The sequence below is a fragment of the Argentina silus genome (assembly GCF_951799395.1).
Source record: "Argentina silus genome assembly, chromosome: 9".
NCBI classification, from domain to species: domain Eukaryota; kingdom Metazoa; phylum Chordata; class Actinopteri; order Argentiniformes; family Argentinidae; genus Argentina; species Argentina silus.
The window spans coordinates 13,123,660-13,147,056 of record NC_139663.1 but is presented as its reverse complement, the minus strand read 5'-3'; the positions used below and the strand labels follow the sequence as shown (position 1 = coordinate 13,147,056).

The 23,397-nt window shown below is 47.6% G+C and overlaps 1 protein-coding gene across 1 annotated transcript; it reads left to right on the top strand.

The window, feature by feature from the left end:
- Positions 1–282: 282 nt before the first annotated feature.
- On the top strand, positions 283–16,168 carry wizb (WIZ zinc finger b; the record flags this gene model as incomplete). Its single annotated transcript, XM_083676507.1, has 17 exons — positions 283–354; positions 941–1,137; positions 1,483–1,687; positions 2,218–2,293; positions 2,901–3,049; positions 3,220–4,878; positions 6,381–6,788; positions 7,116–7,499; positions 9,650–9,793; positions 10,392–10,967; positions 11,289–11,723; positions 11,889–12,377; positions 12,621–13,178; positions 13,359–13,582; positions 14,666–14,957; positions 15,172–15,337; positions 15,760–16,168. Exons 2-17 carry the CDS (start codon positions 1,012–1,014, stop codon positions 16,166–16,168), a joined length of 6,300 nt encoding a protein of 2,099 aa, XP_083532633.1. The 5' UTR covers positions 283–354; positions 941–1,011.
- Positions 16,169–23,397: the final 7,229 nt, after the last annotated feature.

The window sequence follows — 23,397 nt, the reverse complement described above, 5'->3', positions numbered from 1 at the left end:
CAAACTTAACAAAATTATAAGGCGCCTCACAATTCTCCCACTTCCACATAATTCCCAATGAAATCCATGACAAGGGGGTTCGGTCCAAAACTCTTTTCCCCTCCCCATCGACGTCGTCACTCACGTAGCCGTGGCGTGCCTGCAAGGCAAATAACATGGAGTCCTGTGTGGTATTTGCAAACGGTTCGCGTTGAAAACTGAGCACCGACGTGATTACAGTTACACAGCGACGTGTTCGCGGCTCTCCATGCATGTACGGACTGACGATAAACATTGCTTCGTCGCATATAAAGCATGCAGAACGCACGGTAAACAAGCCTTTCCTCGAGCCGTCCGCAAACCAGGCCGTTTTCCGTGAGTACTTCCACAATACGTCGAAATGGGCATTTTTTTAGGCTAAAGCAATTGGATCATATTTATTAAACAACGATTACATGTCACATTTGACAGAATGAACGTTTCTCCTCAATGCCCTTGCAAGTGTGTTACACCTTGATCTGCTACCTGCATTTGCATGCATGCATTTTTAGCCAGCAAGAGACACCGCGGCCCTGAATAAAAGTCTACTTTTTCCGTGGCCATTTGGGAAATCCGTTATATTTTCAGTGTGACCAGACATGGTGAAAATGGGTCAGACAGTCCCAAAATTGCTGGTCTGGATCTGTGACGCCACTGCGTTATGTAGACCTTGGCTTTTATCACAGATTGATTTGACACTCAGTAGACACTGTAAGAATGTAAGAGTTACTTAAATAACATGCAATGCTAACCTAAATAATGTAGGTTAGTGGAACTACTGTACCTAGCACCCTTAAAAATGTCCTTAATGCCCTTATCTATGCAATTGTGCACCACTTTCTTTTTTTGCTGTATTGCAGTGTTTTTGGGTCAGATGTGAACACTGAAAGTGAAAGTGTTTTTCATGTGTGTTTGAGAACAGTGGAAGAGGACACACCGCACAATGTAGACTGATTGGTCAGTAGTGGGACGCCATACTGTGCCCTGGGGACCATGGAGCCAGAGGGGGACTCTCTCTCCTCCAGGGATCCTCTCCCCCCAGTGACCAGCTATGGGCCCCCACCCTCGTTCTCTGCACAGGACACCGCGACCCCCACCTTCCTCAATCGCACCTTACAGGTAAGACGTCCTGATCCAAGCCCACCATAACAGACTGTTTGCTCAAACACACCCAGAGAGTTAGTTAAGAAAAGTTGATTTACATGTTAGTCCTCAGTGAGACCTTGTGTAGCAATATTAACAAATAACATTCAATCACATGACAGAATAAATAGCCTACAATGATGCACAGCATGATATCATTGGGATAAGAAAAAAACACAAACAATATTACGTAGCCTAACCTACACACAATGTCATATCTATCTATATACATGATCATTATTGTCATGGTAGATTTGAGTAACTCAGCATACTGTGTCCTGCTGTGTGACATTGTACTGTTCTGGATGTCATCAACCACAGGTCTCATGTTCTCCAAATATGAGAGAGGAGCTCCCCCAGAGCAGAAGCCCATGGGCCAGGGGTGGAGATGAGGACTTGGGGAGGACCGGAAGCCCCCGACCCAGGGTGGAACCTACAGGGAGGAGTGCACAGAGGAGCTTCAGGCCCTCAGCCTTTCCCTCCTCCCTGGCCTGGGACTCTGACTCGGAGAAGGAGACAATAGACGGTATTACTATATACATACACACTGGGCTGTTACTGCATTTGACAGAGGGCCTGTGAGAACAAGGAGAAGTGAACAGAAAATAAAGCAGATCGTACTGTAGCTTTGACAGTGTCACTTTTGTTTTTCATTTTTAACACCCCCAGGCTCAGTCAATCTTGCTTTTGTTTTCGTCTCCAGAACATTTAAATGCCACTCAGTCTACCTGTCGTCTCTCTCTCTGAGAACTGTCTCTCTCTCTCTCTCTCTCTCTCTCTCTCTCTCTGTAACTGGGTATGCCTATATCTTTGGCTGTGTATTTACCTGTGGGTTGCAGACCTCAGGGTTGGGGTAAAGGAAGTCAATTGAAATTACAATAAAATTCTTAATTTTCAATGATTTCTCAATCAACTGAAAACGATAAGCTTTTTACATCTAAAATTGTAAATTCAAATCACTTCCTGAATTGAAAAATCAAACTGACCCCAACGCTGGTGGATGTGTGAAGTGATGTTCTTGTTATTGTCTGTTTTGTGGGTGGTGTTGTGTGTCAGAGGAGGAGCTACAGCACTTTTCTAACCCTCACGGTCTGGCCGCCCACAGCCCCGGATCCCCCTCCTCCGGACTCAGGTGAGATGGAGGGATGGAAGGGCAGAAGACGCAGTCCAGCAGACTGGACACTAGGGGCCAGTTTCCCAGACACAGATTAAGCCTAATCCCATATTAAAATGCACTTTCAATTGAGATTTTCTATTGAAAATGTTATTTAGCCTAAGACTAGGCTTAATCTGTGCCCGGGAAACTCACTCCTACTGTCCAGTCTAAAACTGGCCCTCAATAGACATAAATTAGGCAGAACATTAGATTGATAGCAGAGGGATCAACCAATCTGACATTCAGACAATCATGCAAACAGATTGGACGGATAAATAGTCTGACTCAGACAGACTGACAGAGACCGACCGACAGACGGTCAGATGGGACACTTGACAGACCAGATAGGGGTGTAACATGAGGAAATACTTATCAACAGGAGGTCTCACAAACACACAGAGGTGTATGAGACTGGATGGCGGAGGGGAGATAAAGATGGATATTAACATTTCCGCCCAGTGACAGGAGTCCAATCACACGGTTGACCTTTCAATTTTTTCATTTGCCAGCCTGCAGCCTGCACTGTAGTTTAATGCGTTGCCCTTTCTGACCCAGTCATAGAACTCTCTCTCTTTTGTTCCAGACCAGACAGTGAGGATGACCAAGCACCTGAGAAAATGCAGCACTTATTCTCTGGTAAAGACCCATCCAGCCCTGTGGAGGGGCCGGAACTAGACCAGGCGAGCACACACAGGGAGGAGCCAAATATGGCCCAGTCCAGCCCAACAGAAGGTACAGTAAGCTTGATGCATTTTAAAGCAACTGTCAGTGATTTCTGCATGCAAGGGTGGATTTCTACACAAAAAATATGGGTGAATTATTTTTTATTTTTTTTAATTCACTAATGCTGTTTTAAAGACTAATTTTGTTTATGTTTTATTTTTTCTCTTCACCATCCACAGTGGCAGACGACCGGACCTGGAATGTAACGGAGAAAGCTGAGCTGCTTCTGTCCAAAGAGAAACCAAAGGAAGGGCACCAAACGGAGGAGGAGGAGGAAGGAGAGGGGGAAAATCAGAAGGGAAAGGACAGAGAGCTTGAGCGAGATGTCTACACCTTCCCCGGGGACTCGGACCCCGAGAGCCCCCCGCCGGCACCCTGGGCCCACTGCACATTCATCCAGCGCCGGAGGAAGAAGAGGGCCCTCCTCAGGCCCTTCTCCGGTCTGGGCACCTGGCAACGTACGGTGCCTAGCACAGGGAGGAGGGCGAGGGGCGGACCACCAAAATCAAAGACCACTGGCCCAGCAGAGGGGGGTGAGGTGGTCTACAACTTCAAGGAGGACTTGGAGGAGGTGGAGGTGGACAAGAAGAAGGGAGCAGCAGAGGAGCTGGAGAAAGTGGTGGTAGTGGAGGAGAGAGGAGGAGAAGGAGAAGAAGCAGAGGCAGAGCTTGGGAGAGAGGCAGAGATTTTCACCTGTGTAGAATGTAGCATTTACTTCAAGAAGCAGGTCCACCTGCAGGAGCACATGGCGGAGCACTGCCAGAGTGGGGCTGGGGGGACCAGGAGGGAGCGCGGGGGAAAGGGGGGCCGTTTTAAATGTCTGGAGTGTGGATGGAACCTACCAAACAGGCTGGCGTTGGTGGAACACAGCAGACGACACCAGGATTCTCGGCAGAAGATTATGGAAGAGATTGGTAAACTGAATGACAGTGGGCAGGGAGAGTGTGGGCAGGGTCAGCAGAGCAATGTAACCAAAACCGCCAGCCCAGTACCAGTCCCGGCCCCAGACCCAGAACCAGCGCCAGCACCAGTCCCGGTCCCAGCAACTACACCTGCCCCAGCTCCAGTCCGAGCTCCAGCTCGAGCTCAAGCCCCAACCCGTCGCCGCCATTTCTGCCTCAAGTGTGACTTCAGCACAAGCACCTCCCAGGCGCTGGCCAACCACGCCAAGACCCACAACAGAAAAGGCACCGGTCTGCAGCGTGCTTCCCCACGCTTCCGGGCAAAGGTCACTCCTGTGGAGCTCCAGACACAGCCCCCTGGCTCCCCCCCAGTCCCAGCCCGCCTGGCCGCCACCTCTCTGCCCTGTGATCGCTGTTCATTCCAAGCCTCCAGTCAGACCGCGCTGAGGGAGCACTGGAACTTGGCTCACCCCATACAGGCCTCCATCTGTAGGAAAGAGTCTGAGGAGCAAGGCATGGGCTGTCCACGGTCCAGCATTGATGCTTCCTTTTCACCACATCCTCTTCCAGATCCAGACAAGCTCTGCATGCCTGGCTCTCCACCTGTGACCACTCATCCAGAGGGCCAAGGTCAGGCGGAGGTCAGTACGCCTCCTTCCTCTCCTGTGGACAGGACCCCAGAGCCTCAACCACCAAACCCCACTACAGTTCCCCAGCGCAGGGCATTCAAGAGCATCGGGAACAGGAGGACAAACAGGAGAGGGAAGGAGATGGCTGAAGCCACACGGCCTCGTCCCAGGCTGGACACCAGGTCATCCAAGACTGAAAACCTACAGGGCCAGAGCCGGAACACTGACCTGGTTACTGAGCTGAACCACGAAGAGACTAACTTGCCAGCTGGGTCAAAACCACACACCAGGGCCAGATCGCTCCTAGGTGAGAAAGCAGAAACTGAACTCTCAAATAATCTCCACAACAGTAGGAAGAGGTCACTCGGATAGACTTGTTCTCACAAATAATATCTTCTTTTATCATGCTAACACAGAGGAGACAAACCTTTTATCAACATATAGTGATACACTTTGACTGACAAATGATCACACTTAAACACACTTATTTCTATAAGCAATAGTATTCTACCTGAATATTATTGACCCCTAAAGACCACTAAAAATTCTGTATGCGTTTCAGTGAACATTGGAGATGTTTAGATTACTGTTCTATGTTTCTTTCCACCGTGGAGTCTCCAGTGTGTGTCTACCCTTTGGTGTTTGTCTTGAAACGCCAGCTGTGCATGCTAGGTGCATCTGCACATTTGCATAGTCACCAAGAAGTAGAAGCTTCACAAGCCCAATAAGAAAACTGATTCATTGTCTAGACCACGTCAGTCTGACAGTTACTGTGAATGCCCAGGGGAACCTTATACCCGAATCACACTGCTGAGCCGACCCAGCTGAGCTGTACTGCGCTGGCCTGGTTAAGCATCCACCACACTGCTGTAACAGACAGTGTGAAAAGAGAATATCTTAGCCAGCACAGTATGGTTCTAGCTCACCCTGTAGTGTGTAAAGCCCATTATTTGGCCCATTGCTTCCCCTGCAGGCCCCATGGAGGTGCCTGCCTCGGCCATGCAGCTGAAACGCAGGGGCAGCAGGCCCATCTAACACACACGCTGCCCCTCGTCCTCACTGAGATTGACCCCTAAACCCCCCTGTCTAACCCACCATGTTGACCCCCAAACCCCCCTGTCTAACCTACTACGTTGACCCCTCAAACCCCCCTGTCTAACCTACCACGTTGACCCCTCAAACCCCCCTGTCTAACCTACCACTTTGACCCCCAAACTCCCCTGTCTGCAGGAAGGCAAGGTGTTGGTGATTTACAGGCTGAGTGGTAGAGTAGAAGAGCCAACTGGCACACAATAATGCATGGCTCTCCCTGCAATCAGTAGATCCAATACAGTCAGCCTTATCTCCCCCTGCTGTCCCCTAGTCATTACAATAGCCTCCGTTGTTAGGTGAATAGATGTGAGTATGTGCTAATTTCACTCTAATTTCATTATGTGGTGTGTGTGTGTGTGTGGTGTGTGTGTGTGTGTGTGTGTGAAAAAGACCTCACCAGTGGTATCCTGTCCCTTTCCTGGTGGGTTCCAGCGGGTGATACCTAATTCTTTTCAGCATATAATTAATGATTCGATTTAGAGTCATTTTATCTGGTGTAACAGATTGAGATAAGATATTGTGTGGCACGGTCAAAATCCAGTGGCACATCGTCACTCCAGGACTTGGATTGAATACCTCTTCTCTGGTACTAGCAGTAGATGACTTTGTTCTAAGAACTGTAGCTGTTAACCTTTAGTTGATGTGATATGCCTTTCCTTCCTGTTTTAGAAGACGCCTCTCTAACACAACGGAATCCCACCACCTCCTGTTCTCCAGATAAGACCGTGAAGGAAGAAGAGCAGGAGGAGGAGGAGGAGGAGGAGGAGGAGGGAAAGGTTGCCTTCAAGGAGAAGACAGAAAATAGTGCTGCTGCTGAAAACGACGACGACGATGATGATGATGATGATGATGATGAAGAGGAGCGAGTCCGCCGTTTCCTAGCAGAGGGTATACTAGATGAGGATGATGATGATGAGATTGATGAAGAGACGGGAGCACCGAAGAGTGTGGAGAGGAAGTGTCCGTATTGCCCAGACCGATTCCACAACGGCATTGGGCTGGCCAATCACGTCAGGGGCCACCTCAACCGAGTGGGTGTCAGTTACAATGTACGCCACTTCATATCCCCAGAGGAGGTCAACGCCATCGAGAAGAAGTTCTCCTACCAAAAGAAGAAGAAAAAAGGTTAGTAACACACAGTCAAAGACAACTGTGTAATATTACTAATATAGTCATAGTAATAATAATAATTACAATTACTAAGAGCAGTTATAAAACTATAATTAGCAACAACAACAAAAACGTGTACACTAAGTGTTATTTGTGCCATTGGTAATTGTTATGGTATAGTGTCTGATACATGTGGTGGTAATGATAATTGACTATGTAACAGTAACAGAAATGACTACGTTTAAGCAGAGTTGATTGTCAGGTCTCACTTACTTTTACAGAAGTAACATTTTTGTGTGGATTTTCCAAACCCCCGAACCTGTGTCTAATTTCTCCCCCCAGTTGCCAACTTTGACCCGGACACGTTCAGTGTGATGCGCTGCGAGTTCTGCAGTGCAGGCTTCGACACCCGTGCCGGCCTGTCCAGCCACGCCCGCGCCCACCTCCGAGACTTTGGCATCACTAACTGGGAGGTGACGGTGTCGCCCATCCACATCCTCCGTGAGCTATTCTCTAGCCGCCCAGACTTGGTCATCCCCACGGCCCCTCCACGCAGCCCCGCGTCCCAGCCTGATGAAGAGGACGAACAGGAGGATGTGGAAGAAGAGGAGGAGGAGGAGGAGGAGGAAGAACCAGGGAAGGAGAGGAGGAGTGAAGCAGCAGCAAGTGCTACAGTCTCCAGCCTGCTGCCCCCATCGCCTCCCCAGCCCTGGAAGGAAGAACAGAGTGCTGGTAGTGAGCCTGAAGGTGGGTACTTGTGGATCTATATCTTAATTGCTTTCTTTGAGTTGACATTATCGATGTCACACTCTGTGGCCTGTGAGAGAGAGAGTTAGTAGGCAGGATTGTTTGGTGTGTGTGTGTGTGTGTGTGTGTGAGCAAGCCTTGTGCAAACTAGAACGCCAAAGCCAGAATGGCCCATAGGGCGGAAGCTATCTCCCATAGCCTGAGGCAGCTTGATGTACAAGTAAACCCTCTGGACAGGACGCTCGTCTAGCCACAAGGCTATACCCCCAATCCATCTCCTTAATGCTGAGTATGTGTTGGGTAAAAAACTTTTGTGGGGAAATGTCTCTCTCGGAGGATGGTGCAGTTAGGTAGAACTAGAAAGACAGCAGCAGTGCCATACTTAAAAGGAATAATGAGTGGCCACTGGGTATATTCAGATTTACCTTCCAGTCAATGATGATGATGATGATGGGATTGAAGTACTCTTTTAATGTGCCACTTTGATGTAACCTGCAACCCAGCAGGGCACATCATGGATTCTGAAATAGACTTGTACTTGGGTGGTGATGTGTGCATGCAGCAGATTGATTGTCTGTGAAACTGCAGTGTTTGGACCTCTGAATCAAGCATATGAGAGCGAAGCCCCTGATGCCCATAGTTGATGTGGCTCTCAGTGCGTTTATCCCAGCCTCAGCCTCTGCTCGATTGGTCACGCCTAAGCTTAGCGGTGCATGTGTAAGGGGGCAAAATGGCTGCTTCCACCTCCCCGCAGACCCAAACAATAGCGGAAAAACTGTCTGGCTTTAGCTACCGGGAGTCCGATGCACTGCGGCTACTGACCGGTGAGTACTATGCACCGTAATTCCCGTGCAGTGCACCCGTGCCCTTTACAAATTAACCCGTTTCGTTGTTGCACATCGCGCCCGTACCGTATACCCCGCATCTTTCGCTGTCTGTCAAATTGTCGCCAGACACAACAGCCATCAAAAACTCACATCATATGAGACCACTTAAATCACAGTCGCGCATTGAAGGTACGATATTTGAAAGTCAATTGATATGATCGATTAATGCTTGTTATTGTTTTCGCCAGGTGTATAATTTTGCTCGCGCGTAGGAATGTGGTTTTGTAACATTGATGCACACTGTCAAATGTGTGATTTATTTTGCGCGTCTGGGATGACGTTCACTATTTTCAATACTGCAGGATTTCTAAAATTACCTACTGTTCCCCAATCCTCGCCATTTTACTTTCCTTTGATTTCTGATTGTGGACGCGCGGTTCTTTCTTATGAATGAATAGCTTCGTGGATGTTATGTTTGGGAGAGCGGACTTGTAAATCTTTAATTAAATCAGAACTTACTTACAGATCTGAGAGAAATCGAAGTGACACTTTTACATGGAAGTGTCGGGTTTCTGTAATTTACTGTAACTGTTTCGGTGTGTGAACTCAAGTCCAGATTTTGCAACTTTGTTTCTTTTCATCGTTTACATTATTGTGTTGCATTTTAGTGATCTTGTGTTTTCATGTTCACGCTCAGTGTTACAAAATTAAAGGTGTCACCCTCGCCCTGCGCGCAAACGAGATCAACTGACAAGCGCAGAGCCGCCCACCAGACAAAAAGCATTGTCTGTCTGCACGTCTCCTTTGATTTACCGTTTTGTCGCATAAAATGGCACTTTTGTCCCTGAAATGTACCATTGCATTTAAAGTGCTCAGCCTATTTCAAAACGTGATGCAGCTTTTCTAATAGTGTTTCTTTACTGTTGAAGTGATTAATTTCAAATTCTGAGACAATGTGCGCTTTTTCTCGCGCTGACAAATGATGAGCGCTCCAAAATGCAGTTATGCCTTTGCCTAAGCCACTATCAAAAGGTGCTAAAAAATCGCTACCTAGCAATTTCATTGTTGTTGTTTGTTATAAATACAGAACACATTGAAAATATAAACAATATTTATTATTTTGCTGATGTTTTTGTCAGCAACACTAAATATTAGGCTACCAACCAGAGGAGTATTTAACTATTGGATTAATGGAATTTACTCTTCAAGAATTGTCATGCATTAAAATTATAAAATTATGAATTCAGCCTTTTTTTAGGAAGCCTCACCACTTGTTTGGGTTGTGTGGAAATAACATTTCAGGTGTGGAGGAGGAGGAGGAGGAGGAGGAAGAAGAGCAGATGCCAGCTCTAGACAGCCTGACCTCCAGCTCGGGGACAGGGAGGAAGGGGGTGTTCACCCTGGATCCAGAAAGCCCCGCTCCCAGAGATGAAGCAGACACCAAGGGTGAGTCAGAGCAATGAGATGTCGTAGTCCTCTGGGATTTCTGATGCTTTTTGTTGCTGTAGACAGACTGATGTTTCATGGTTAGTTGTCAGGTTGTTGTGGACAGACAGATGTGTCAAGGTGTTGTTAGGTTGTAGACAGATGTTTGGCTGCTGAGATCACCGGAGCTGGCTCTTGTCATTTTAAATGCTGTAATTGTTCAGTTCGAGATGTTTTTGGATTGTGTCGCAATTAACAGGTTAGTATGGAACTATGGTTAATATTTACTATGAATTTCAACTTTTACCACTTAAATGTCACTACCATGAGTGTCCTGTTTTAATTGGTTGTGTTGCTGGTCAATATAGAATGAGGTCTGTGTGCTTTGTCAGAAAAAAAAATCTCTTAGACTTTTCTTAATGTTGCTTACAAGGGTGCTGGTCCTCAATTTAGAGCAATAACTTCATGAAAGAAAACGGGATGTGCTCCAAAATGGGTTGAACTTATATTTCTTGTGATTTTAATCATAAAAAGAACCAAAAACCGAAAGCGAGCCAGTGTTGCTGGTTGTTGCCCCGCTGTCACCCCTCCTCTCACACCCCTGTCCTCTGTGTTGTAGTCCCCAACCTGTTGAAGTGTGAGGTGTGCTGTGCCCCCTTCGAGACGAGGCGGGGCCTCTCCAGCCACGCCCGTTCCCACCTGCGCCAGCTGGGCATCGGGATGTCGGAGAGCAGCGGGGCGCCCATCGACCTCCTCTACCAGATCACCAAGGAGCGCAGCCTGGACAGCCTCTTCTCCCCACCCCTCCCTCGCCCCGCCTCAACCAAGAAGCAGCAGCCCCCCCACCCCCACGCGGTGTCCACCCCCCGGAAAGAGGACCGATATGAAGACATGGACAAGGAAGAGAAGCCTGTACCTCTCTCCATCTTGGCCAAAGCAGTGAAAGTGCCCCCCTCATCCACCCCTTCTCCCGTGGCCTCCCCTCCTCCCTCGGCCCTCCTCAGGTCCCCCTCCCCGGTGGTGAGGAAGGCCCCCATCTCCTCTCTGCTGCCTGTGTCCTCCCCCCTGCGCTCCCTGGACCACAAGCCTAGTGGGATAAAGACCACCACTACCACCTCCAACCTCTCTGCCTCAACCCCCACAACCACCAAACCCTTCTGGGCCCCACAGGACACGGACGCCCCACTCAACCTTAGTAAGTGTTTCAGTAGCACCCTCTCTCACCCACTCTCTTTCTACCTCTCTCACCCACTCTCACCCTCTCTCCCCCTCTCTCCCCCTTCTCATTCTGAGAGGTGTCTGAAATGGATGGCTTTTTTATACCAATAGAGCTACGTCTTTTTTGTGTGTTGGTTTTATAGTTTAGCCACATTGTGTTTTTATCATAATTTTAAAAACTTCAGTATCCAGTATGTAGATTTAATTGTTTTGCTCTGTTCATCCCCATGCCCATAATTGCACATGGTGTAAAAAACTGTCTTAACTTTTCCTCCTCTCCCCTCCCCAACCCCTGTAGCGTTGGAGGTCGACCCCAACAAGGACATAGTGTGCCAGCTGTGCGGTGCCTGGTTCGAGACGCGGAAGGGCCTGTCCAGCCACGCCCGGGCCCACCTGCGACACTTCGGGGTGGAGTACTCCGAGTCCAAGGGCTCCCCCATAGATCTGCTGAACCAGCTGATCCACACAGATGACTTCAAGCACCGGGCCAGCGCCCTGCACCCCGAGGGCCCACAGGAGCTCCGCGGCCTCACAGCCACACTGTCCTCCCCCAAACGGCCCTTCCTCACCTCCTCCTCCCCCCTCCTCTACAAGGTCACCACCCTGGGGGGCAGGTCTGGGGGGTCCAAAGCTACCTCCTCCTCTCTGCATGGCCCGCCCCCCAAGCGTCCCAAGTCGTCCCCCCTCCAAGTCTTCCGTTTGAGTGGCGGGGAGCTCACGCCCATCCCTCATAGTGAGTGATCTGTCACATGACCTTGTGGTCTATCTTGTGGTGTATCTAACTTCATAATGTGCTGTACGACTGTATATTCTGTGAATGTACTGGATGACTGCTTCAACTGCTTAATGACTGTTTCTTCTTAATGTGTTGTCGTACTAATCTGCCTCTCTCTTGCAGGTGAGCCGGTAAAGGAGATAGGCTGTGAGTTCTGCGGGGAGTTCTTTGAGAACCGTAAAGGCCTCTCCAGCCATGCCCGCTCCCACCTGCGTCAGATGGGCATCACGGAGTGGTCCGTCAACGGCTCCCCCATCGACACCCTCCGAGAGCTGATCACGCGGCGAGGCCTCCCCTGCGCCCTGCCCCTCAGACCCCTCAAATCCCCCCCTCCGTCCCCCGGACCCCCTCGCTCTCCCTTGTCGTCCTCCTCCCCCAGCCTCCTGGGTCGCCTGCCCTTCTCCTTCCCCCTCCCCTCCAGCCACCAGGGGGCGGCGGTGCGGAAGATGACCTCAGCGTCGACGGCCTCCGCTGGCCTGATAGTGAAACTGAAGCCTGAGCCGGTGCAGCTGGAAGTGACCATGCCAGGAGGAGTGGGGGCAGGGGGATACCCCTCGGAGCCTCTGAATTGCAGTTGGAACAGCGCTGACAATGTGCTCCCCCTGAACTTGGGTGAGATTGATCAGCTAACACGAGAATCTACATTTTGTACTATGAGGTTGATATCAGAGGAACAGTCTTGCTTACTCAGGCTTTTACCCTAGTGTTTACCTTGCTGGCTTCCCCCCTGATTATCTCTCTCACTCTCTCTCCCCCCTTTCCCCTCTCTCTCTCTCCCTCTCCCCCTCATTCTCCCGTTCTCTAATTCTCCCCCTCCCTCTCTCTCTCATCCTTCCCATTTATCCTCCCCCCCAGCCACAACCCATGAGGTGGAGCCAACGCGGGACATCCGCTGTGAGTTCTGCGGGGAGTACTTTGAGAACCGTAAAGGCCTCTCCAGCCATGCCCGCTCCCACCTGCGTCAGATGGGCATCACAGAGTGGTCCGTCAACGGCTCCCCCATCGACACCCTCCGAGAGATCATGCACAAGAGGGAGGCATCGTCCCCCGCCCCGGGGGTGAAGAAGGAGTCCAGTCAGGGGGCCAGCCCCACCTGGGAAGGCATCGGGCCTCTAGGGGGCTACCAGTCCCCCAAGTTCTCCCGCAAGTCCCCCCTCAACCTGTTGCACTCGGGCTCCCGGCTCCACAAGCTCGGCCTGGGGGCGGTCGGGCTCTCCACCACCCCTCCTGCGGGGAAGTTTTTTGGGGTGTCCCCGCTGGGCAAGAGACCCCTGTCGGAGGAGGCCCATCCATCGGAGAGGTCACAAGCCCAAGCGCAAACCCAACCCCAGCCCAAGACCTTCTCACCCCCGCCTCATGACTTCTCCTTCAAAGGAAAGTCTTCTCCTGACAAGCATGGAGCAGGACACCTGGGTAAGACATGGCTTCACTCAACTGACTCAGAGCAACAGCATTCTTCCTTCATTTGACCTGTCGTGTTTTATGGCGGAGTTCATACAGAGGATGACATTTGATACGAACTCCCCATATTTTTCTACCCCCACCCATCCACTCCTCTTCTCTCTCTCTTTAACCCCCCCTCCTCCCCCCCAGATGCCAGTTGTGAGCTGTGTGGGTTCTACTTTGAGAACCGCAAGGCACTGGCCAGCCACGCGCGCGCCCACCTGCGTCAGTTCGGCGTGACGGAGTGGTGTGTGAACGGCTCGCCCATCGAGACGCTGAGCGCATGGATGCGCAGCCGACCCCACAAGGTGGTGGAGATGCACAGGAGCTACATGCAGGGCAGCGGCAGCCGCAGCACTGCCACCACCAAGAAGGTGAGAGCCAACAAGGATTGAAGCGTTCAGTCATGTTTTTTGTTTTTTATTTTTTTATCATATTTCTTTTAATTATATTTTTTTGCCCAGCCAGCATCCTCCCTCATCGGAGGACCTAAGTACTTTTGTTTATTTTATATATTTTAACAGGAGAGATTGCAATTCAAACATCGATATACTGAATTATCAACAGTACAATGAATTCCATGAGTAAAATGCTTTAGATCATGCTATGATCCAGAATAACTGTGAATAGAAAACGATTTTTAATAGAATTTGAATCTAATAGAATGCTCCACAGTCGCCACTTCAACAGCCATTTTGTGACACAAAAGCCTGATGTGCTGTCTTCTACCGTTGAGACCCAGATCTTAGATCCTAACAAACACAAGTCACTCTCAGGGAACACTAAAAGGATAGTGTATTGACTCAACAGTTGCTATAGTAACCAGACAGCCTGGTGGCAAAGCTGGTTTGTCTTCAGATACATTCTGACACGGTGTTTGTGACAGTGTACATTTTAAAATCCCTCCTGAATTAGCTTCTAGTGCATTGGTGTCTCTGTCTCTCTCTGTGCTGTTAGTTAACACACTAGATGACCTTTAGAATGTCCTAGTGTTCTGACAGTTATGGGTGGTCTCCCGGACACAGAGTAGGCCTACTCTGGGTTCTCCCCCAGAGAATATAAGCTTATCGACTTGGCTGCACCACCATGTAAATGTTTTGGAGCGGATTAAACTAATATTTAGTAATGACAGAGTAACTATCCTTGATCACCGTTCGGCAATGACGTTGTTGTGAAAAGCAGAAACAGGCGGTTCATAAACTCCGATCCTTATCGTGTTCCTCTGTTAATTCAGCCGTAGGTCATCTCAACATATATACAGAGCTCTCCTGGGGAGAACGAGGCCTACTGGAGTCCTACACTAAATCACACTTTCAATGGGGGTTCTTAGTTGAAAACTATATTGAGTCTAGGGCTAAGCTTAATCAAGGTCTACGAAACCGTCCCACAGAGTACAGTGAGACCCGTCTTGATAGAGAGATGAGCGTTCATCCCTCTCCTCCTCTTGTGTGTTCCAGAAGAGCAGCTCTCCTCTCTCCCCGTCGTCTGACCCCGACCACGTCCTCCCAGTACCAGCCCAGAAGGCCTCCTCCTCCCAGTGGTCGTCTCTGGGGCTGAGCCAGGGCCGGCAGCTCTCTCAGGGGCGCAGAGGGGAGCTCTCTCTGGGGTCGGTGCGGGCAGCGGAGGGGGAGGCCAGCACCGTGTCTTACTCCCGGCTCAGCCACAGCAGTCCCAGCCCGGCCCGCCACGCCAACACACTCCCACACGCACAGGTGGCTCGTAGTGAGCTCAACGTCCGCCTGCCCCGAGGTGAGTACGTCTCACACAGCCATAGACGTACATCACATACCTTTACACACATGCGCATTTACTCTCACACATATTCATACACACACTCACACACACACCATTATTCACCACATTCACTCTCTCACACACACACACACACACACACACAATTATTTACCACACACAAACCCGTACATGTCATTCTCAGTCTGTTCTGTCTTTTCCTCATGTCAAGGCTTTGAGCGGAGACCGCTTAAACACCCGTCTCACTCTGAGGGAGGGGAGAGGGAGAGTGGCCCCCCTAAACCCCCTCGCACCGGCACCATCCCCGCCCTGGTACCCAAACCCCCCTCCACCCCACTGGTCAAGCTGGTGGGCAAGATCTACTCTCTCAAGTGCCGGTGAGACTCCCCTCTGACCTGTGTATAAGTGAGCTAATCATCTGTGTACCAAATGACTCCCTTATACACCATATAAAAGTGCACTACGTTTGGTCTTAATGCACTGGGTTAAGAATAGGAAGTAATTTGGGATTTGCCCATTGTGTAAATAAATGCTTTAGGGCTGATGACACTGCAGTTAAAAAAGCTTTTCTGATAATGCCCTTCTGTTGCAGTGAATGTTTTCATTCTAAAACCAAGAGGCTCGGTGGGTTAATATTGTTCTCTCAATGTGTCTGCCTGTCTCTGAATGTGTCTGTCTCTGCCTCTCTGCCTGTCTGTCTGTATGTCTTTCTGCGCGTCTCTCTGTCTGCCTTGTCTCTCTTGTTTGTTTGTTTGTTTGTTTGTCTGCCTGCCTGTATCTGTCTCCCTGCCTTCCCCAGGTTCTGTGAGGTGGAGTTCCACGGTCCTCTGTCGGTCCAGGAGGACTGGATTCGTCACCTCCAGCAGCACATCCTCAACCTCAACTACAACAAGCCTGCTCCCGCCTCCACGGCCCCCCTGACCCCCCCGACCCAGGCTGCTGACCCCCCAGCCCCAGCCTCCACCCCTGGTTCTGGCCCAGCCACTACCTCCACTACCACCACTACTACCACACCGGGCCCCACCTCAACCCCCACTGCCCCGCTGACCCCCACCACAGCCCCCACGGTCCTCCCTCCTCACAGCCCCTCTCCTACCCCCCCTACAGCCCAGTCCGCTCCAACTGGCTCTGCCACTCTGACAGCAACGGCCTCAACAAAGCCCACCACCCCCCCGACCGCCACCCCCACCCTCACCCTGACAGTATAAACCTCAACCACCATATCCATACACCATCCTCTTTTTTAGCCCTTTTTTAGTTTTGCCAAGTCCTTACCATAACCATGCCTTTCTTCCACCCACATGTTCCTTTGGCCTTGAGACTGGGGAACCCGGGTTGAAGTGTTCTACAGGAGAGCCCCCCCCCCCCCCCGCACATGCAGTTCTGCAGACTGTTATAAAGCCCCAAGGCGGCTGCGTTGTCGCGGGAACGGGAGCTCCCCCCTCCCGGCCTATCTCGTGACCAGCGGTGTGCCATGGCGACTGTCCTGAGCTTCAGGGTTCACCGTTTTTTATGTTCTGCCTTGTTTCAACTGAATGTCCAGATTTTAATGTTGACAGTTGCATTCCCTGCCATTTAGTTGTCAGGGTTTAATCTAAACCCTATTGAACTTTGACCTCCCCTCACCTTGGACAGCAGTCCCCCCACATGGTGCTTTACTAAGACCAGGGAGGCTCCACCCATTTCTATTGGAAGCACTTAAGAGGAGCCGATTGGCTGCTCCAGTTTTAACCCTTCACCCAAAGGTCCGGAGTTTTAAATTATGTATTTACACTCACCGAGCACTTTATTAAGAACACCTGTACACCTTCTCATGGTGGAGGTGGTGGAATGGTGTGGGGAATGTTTTTTTGGCACACTTTTGGGCCCGTTAATCATCACTTGAATGCCACAGCCTATTTGAGTATTGTTGCTGACCATGTGCATCCCTTCATGGCCACAATTTACCCATCTTCTAATGGCTACTTCCAGCATGATAATGCACCATGTCACAAAGCAAAAGTCGTCTCAAAATGGTTTCATGAACATGACAATGAGTTCAGTGTTCTTCAGTGGCCTTCCCAGTCACCGGATCTGAATCCAATAGAACACCTTTGGTAGTGGTAGAACGGGAGATTCACAGCTTGAAAGTACACCGGAAACATCTGCAGGAATTGTGTGATGCAATCATGTCATCATGGACCAGAATCTCAAAGGAATGTTTCCAACATCTTGTGGAGTCAATGCCACAAGGAATTGAGGCTGTTTTGAGAGCAAAGGGAGGCCCTACCTAGTATTAGTATAGTTATAAAGTGCTCGGTGAGTGTATATGTACTCGTGCTTTTAGGCTATGTTTTAGACCGAAAACGTGCGTTAACACTTTGATTTTCATAAGGCACTTTTACGTAGACAACGTCACAAAGCACTTAATCGTAATGCCCCAAGTGATTAGGGCAGAAATGTCAACGTTAACCCCCATTGGTTGAGAGAACAGGAAGAGGAAGGAACCTGGAGAGAAAGCACACCCTTAAAGGGAAGTCCCTCCCTAGTCACCTTTAGTGTTCGACTGACAGGCGCAGTCACACATGAATAACTGTCCCCCCTAGTTAATGTTGTCTGAATGTAGCTCAGGCACATACAGTACTCTTACACAACATGAACCACACACACACTTTCCTACAGACAACCGTGCCATTGAAACAATCATTATATCATTGCATACTTTGCTGTCTTCAGCTCTACACCCACATCAGCACGACGCTGGCTGCTGCTCACAGCTGTTGCTGAAACTGGCATTGTGTTTGCAGATGACGGGCCACAGAGCTGTTGAGCGTTACCATTTCAAGTTTTGATAGCCTGTATTTACAGTGTTGCCATTTTTGTTCCTGCCTTGTCAATGAAACCCAAAACTTTGTTTTGTATTTATTATACATTTGAATGTGATGAACTAGGTCATTTGCAAGTTAAACTAAAACGTCGGAATGTGTGAAATGTAGGTCAATGCACTTTTTTTGAAGTGCACAGGGTGTGAGTGTGCGAGTGTGAGTGTGTGTGTGCGTGCGCATGTGTGTGTATGTTTGTTAAGTTTATTTGCATACATACATCCGTCTGGTAGGGATTCTAAGTGCGAGACAAAGTAAATACTAACACACAAGACCCTTCCATAGCTATCATCTAGCTAATAGTGGGATCTGGTCTGTAATTAGTCTGGTCAGGACTTGATTGCATCCGCCATTCTCTTAAGGATGTGCCAAAGACTCTGTTTACTCCCTGTTCCTCCTCGTCTTGCCTCTGTAAGGGACAAACTACGGGGACACGACAGACCAGCAAACCGATGTTGAATTTCCGAACGGTGAAACTTTGGTCATGGTTAAGGTTAGGGTCAAAGTTAGGGCTAGTTTTGGGTTTGGACCTAGTCACGCTGTCGATGGGATGCTGGTCTGGAAGGTCCCTTTTAGTCTCTCCCGCTCTGAATGGTTGTTTACACAGGACCCGATCCTGAGGGTGTCAGTTCTGTATGCTATTGGACGAAGGACATAACGTATCGGTGCAGATCCACACCTACATCCAGTGTCTCCCAGTATGCGAGCCACACAATTGACTGTTGAAGTGCTGACATACTTTGCAGTACCAGTGCAAAGCTGTGTATCCTCTGTGACCAGGTAATAAGCGGCCTTGGCTACCGGCTCCCTCTGACTATGTATGCCCAGTATACAAGGATCACTCGCAGCTAGCTGCTATCAGTCAGAACTCTGTAGAGATGCAGTACTTGCTGTTGGTGACCCACATCCAGACACACACACCTTCTATGACCTCTCTGGCTGACCTAGGAACAGTTTGAGTTGCTATGGCCTGTTCTGAAGGGGGGGGGGTGTATGTGTGTGACCCCAGTGTGTGTCTTCACGTTGCTTCTGATAAGTGTTCAGACAACATATCACCAGCAAAGTGAAACAATGACTGAAAGGGTCCATATGAAAACGTTAAAAAGTTTGTTCTAGCGTTGATATTATGTTGAAAACAGACAGGTTGAACCTACCAATACCCCCCCCCCCCCTATTGAATATAGATATATACTATAACTATATGTACTTATGAAACTGTTGATACTATTAGAGGGATTGACAGTTCTATTAACAAGCTAGTTACAAAAAAAATGTGATCTTAATTCCTTTATCGTGATATCAGTTCAACCTTCTATGCTATGTATTTTTTATTGCTCTGTGCATTTCCGTATTTGCAGTCCAGGAAGGTGGTGAAATCTAGATGATGAGTATTTTTTATTTTATCCGTTAGCTAGCTAGCTAGTAGTCTCCCTAAGCTGAAACATTGGTGCTCGTGAGAATGGGTTGGCGAAGTTGGGAGTGACTGACTGACTGAGTGAGTGAGTGAGTGAAGTGAGAAGAAACATTTTGTGATTGTCATGTCCTAAGATCTAAAAGGACTCTAAAAATACTGGGTCTTAAAGGGGACCACTTTTGCACGTCCAGATTGTTTCTGGACCAGTGTTCACATCGTGATAGGGTTAGCCGCTGGTAGGTTTGTGACTGTGTTACTGTATGAGATGTGAGTAGCCGCTGGTGGTAACAGTCCCCTTTAAGATTGTGTGTGTGTAGTGTACACCGCTCAGCTGGTTTGACTGGCTGCAGTGGTTGGTGAGTGAGTGAGTGAGTGTGAGTGTGTGTGTGTGTGTGTGTGTGTGTGTAAAGCAAAGACAGTGATATGATGGTGAAGAAAAGATGAAAAAGTTGTTCTGTACACATAGGATTTGAGGTTCGTGTGAATCAGCTCCTGAACAAACATTAAATGTGATTTGAAACTCAGCCACTTGTGGATTGTGTCTTTGTTGTCTTGTGTCTTATCTTACACCAGAGTGTATTATCAGTAGTTGTTTCCAAACAAATTGGTTCTTGGGGGAGAAATCATTTTGCTTTACATTAAACTTTTTAAATGTTTGGCAACATATAATCCATTGTTTATTTTCCAATATGCATCTTTCTTTTCTCTGTTCACAATTCATCATTTCATAGAAAGGAGTTCCTTTGTAGCTCCTGGTTCATGTATTTTAGCCAGCAGGTGGCGCAAGATCATTCATTCATCCATATTCCCGATTCCCTGGTCATCCTAATGCACGGTTCCCTCTCTGGACATCACTGCACGTAGAATACCGAGAAGCGGATAGTACTGTACAAGATAAGAAGATTAACATAAACAGTGAATGATATCCAAGACATTTAGACCACTGTCTCATGCCATTTATTCAGAGAAACATTTTTGGTTTCTTGAATTATATACATCTGATTCATTCTGTACACCAGTGAGTTCACCTCCTGGCTGGGGAAGTTAATTTCCGCTTCCAGAGACCCTGGGAACCAGACTTCCCGGATCAATTCCTATTAACCTCCATAACGACCCAACATCTTCACGTCAATGAGATGATGTACGAGATCAATGGAGAGAGTAATAAGCTGCCCTACAGTACAGTGCATTCAGAAAGTATTCAGACCCCTTCACTTTTTCCAAATGTTATGTTATGGCCTTATTCTAAAATGGATTCAATTAATTTTTTTTCCTCATCAATCTACACATGATACCCCATAATGACAGATCGAAAACAAGTTTTTCTAAATTTCTGCAAATGTGTTAAAATTGATATACAGAAATACCTCATGGCCATAAGTATTCAGACCCTTTGCTATGACAATTAGCTCAAATGCAAAAATGTCTTCGACAAGTCACTCAAATTGAATAAAAAGATTTCTATAACGCAACAAAATGTGGAAAAAGTGAAGGGCCCTGAATATTTTCCAAATGCACTGTATATGGCTGCACATGACAGTTGATAGATACTGTAGAGGCTATAGCATAGAGAGCCAGGGGAGGCTGGTGGAGGCAGAAATCAGAGGACGGGCTCATTGTAATGTACCCTGATTTCACCTCCACAAGCCTCCTCTGATAGACATTCTACAAATCCACTGTATCATGGTGTCCTGCAGGTTCTGCTGGTTTCTGTCCCCATGCCTCTGTAGTGGAGGTGGTTCCCCAATCTATGTATGTGATGTAGTTGTACAACACAAAACCCCAATTAGGCCACCAAGCTAAAGCCTAGGGCAGATATGCACCCCCCCTTCCTGTGGCTCTCCTAAAATTACCTCAAATACAAACTATTGACTCATGGTTGGTTACTGTTGGTTTTGTTACATGGTGTGTGAACATGTTGGTGCGTGATTTTTTGTTTTCTCAGCTTGTTTGTTGGTTTACTGACATTCCCTTCTGTGTTTACAATACCAACATCTGAGTTTTCAAGTCAAGATAAATCCAATGAGGAAATGCAAAACATTGAGACAAATGGAAAGCATTTTTAGTAAAAAAAAAAATGCATGGTTTGTTTTTTTTACTAGAATATTGCTTTGTAGCTTCAGACTCTTAATTTTTCAATGACACTTGTGTCAACTTTACTCTCGAACTCGTCTGTTGAGAGCAGTGTTTCCCACCAGATGCAGTGTGAAGAACTCAAGGAACGACCCCATGGGATGGGGGCTGGAGACGTTTCAAATGAAAATGAAAGGGTCACTAACCCTGTAATTAATAGAAGTGGTTGAACCAAACAAAATGGGAGCCAAAACATCAAGGGGGTTACTGAGGCGACGCGTCAGGATGGAAAAATAACGTTGTTATCCATCCGCCCACCCACCCACACAAACAGAACCCATGGAGATTCAAAGGTCAGGGGTCGTACTTTGAATTCTGGGGGATGCCAACTGGCTATCTGACCATCCATAGTCCATGAGAAATGGATGTGTAACTCAGACTAGGGGGTATTGTTCATGTTAGGCTCACTCTAGTGGAGGCTGGTGGAGGTAAGAATCGGATGTTTGATACCATTCCTTATTCCTCTAATTTCTACCTCCGCCAGCTGTTAGTGTTAGGCCTACTCCATAAAGAACATCTTTAGTCATTGCATAGGTAATGCTGTTATAGGTGACAACATAGGCCTAATTGCTGAATTGTTCAGTGTGCTGAACTGATTGATAACATTAACAAGAAGTTTTTTGCTGTTTATCTACACCTATTTTCAGAATCCTAATATTTATGATTCACTGAATTATGAGGAAATAATACAACTATTCCTGTATCATCCATCTGTTGACACATACCAGAATAAACTTTTGTATACACACAGACAGCAACATACATAAACACTATGATGCATTAAATGTGCCAAATGCATAAAAAAAACTTGTGGTCAGGGAATATGATTCATGCAGACAATACAATTTTGCTTGCATAACAGGCAATGTTCGAAGACCCAAGTGTCTACCATTAGGTCAAGTGGACATAGTCGGAAGTATGAGGGTTACACTTGATATTTCATTTCTCCATCAGGGCTACAATATCTCATCACAAGAACATACTGTAATTCCAAATCACCTCTGCTACACTTGATACTGAGTTATTTTTCACCTAGAGAATATTCTGTATGTACTCTCTCACACAAGTAACCAGTGTTCATCATACTTTACATCCATAGTGATATATCAGTTTCATGACTTGGCTATAACTATATTTTCAAATCCCTCTGCTATCATTGATGCTATGAATGGTAGCTGTTAGATGTCCTCCTATTTAAAGGAGAAATGTATGAAGTGTTCTTTGATTGATATCGCAAATATCAATCTAATGACTTTATAATGACTTTCAGATTTTTGCAAACCTCTGCATCAATGACAAGTTTCGGAGTCATTTGAATCCAGATTTACTTAGAAAGTTGTTCACCAGATTCCTGTCGATATGATGACTTACCACATTTTTGTGTCATCTCTCTTACCATATTACTGGAAACACCTCAAGCTCACACGTTGGAAGAATACTGAAAAAACCTGAGCGAAAAACCTTTTGTCATTATTGCAACTAATTGTGGTCTTAACTTACACTTATTCCACAGCCTTCTCTGGTGAGGAAAGTTAGAGATAAAGCTCAGTTTGAGTTTAAACCCCTACAACCATTTTCTAGCATGCAGTCAGGGGACATTATGCATATCTACTGATGTTTCAATAAAGCTAATCAGTTTCAGCACATGTTTTGGTTCCCTCGGACCTCCTTTACCTTGATCCTCAGTCTCACTCGGACATTTGGTTCTAATCTTGAGGAAAAAAAAACGTTTCCAGTTTAAACAACCGAGAGGGGATGAGGGATGGAAAACAGGAAACGTGTACTTTGACCCGATAACACAGATCTGAGGACCCCTGGGGTATCACAGGGCTTACCATCTGGGCCTATTGTTGAGTAGCACCATGACCAAGAAAAGAAGCTGGCATACACACTCACAACACATAGTCTCCACATAATCACAGAGAGGAGACAGTATCAGGGTGTTTACAGTCCAAAATAAATTGGATATAAAAACAGACTTTGTATAATGGAAGACTTTTGATTGAATGCTTTCAGTGTCTGTCTTTGT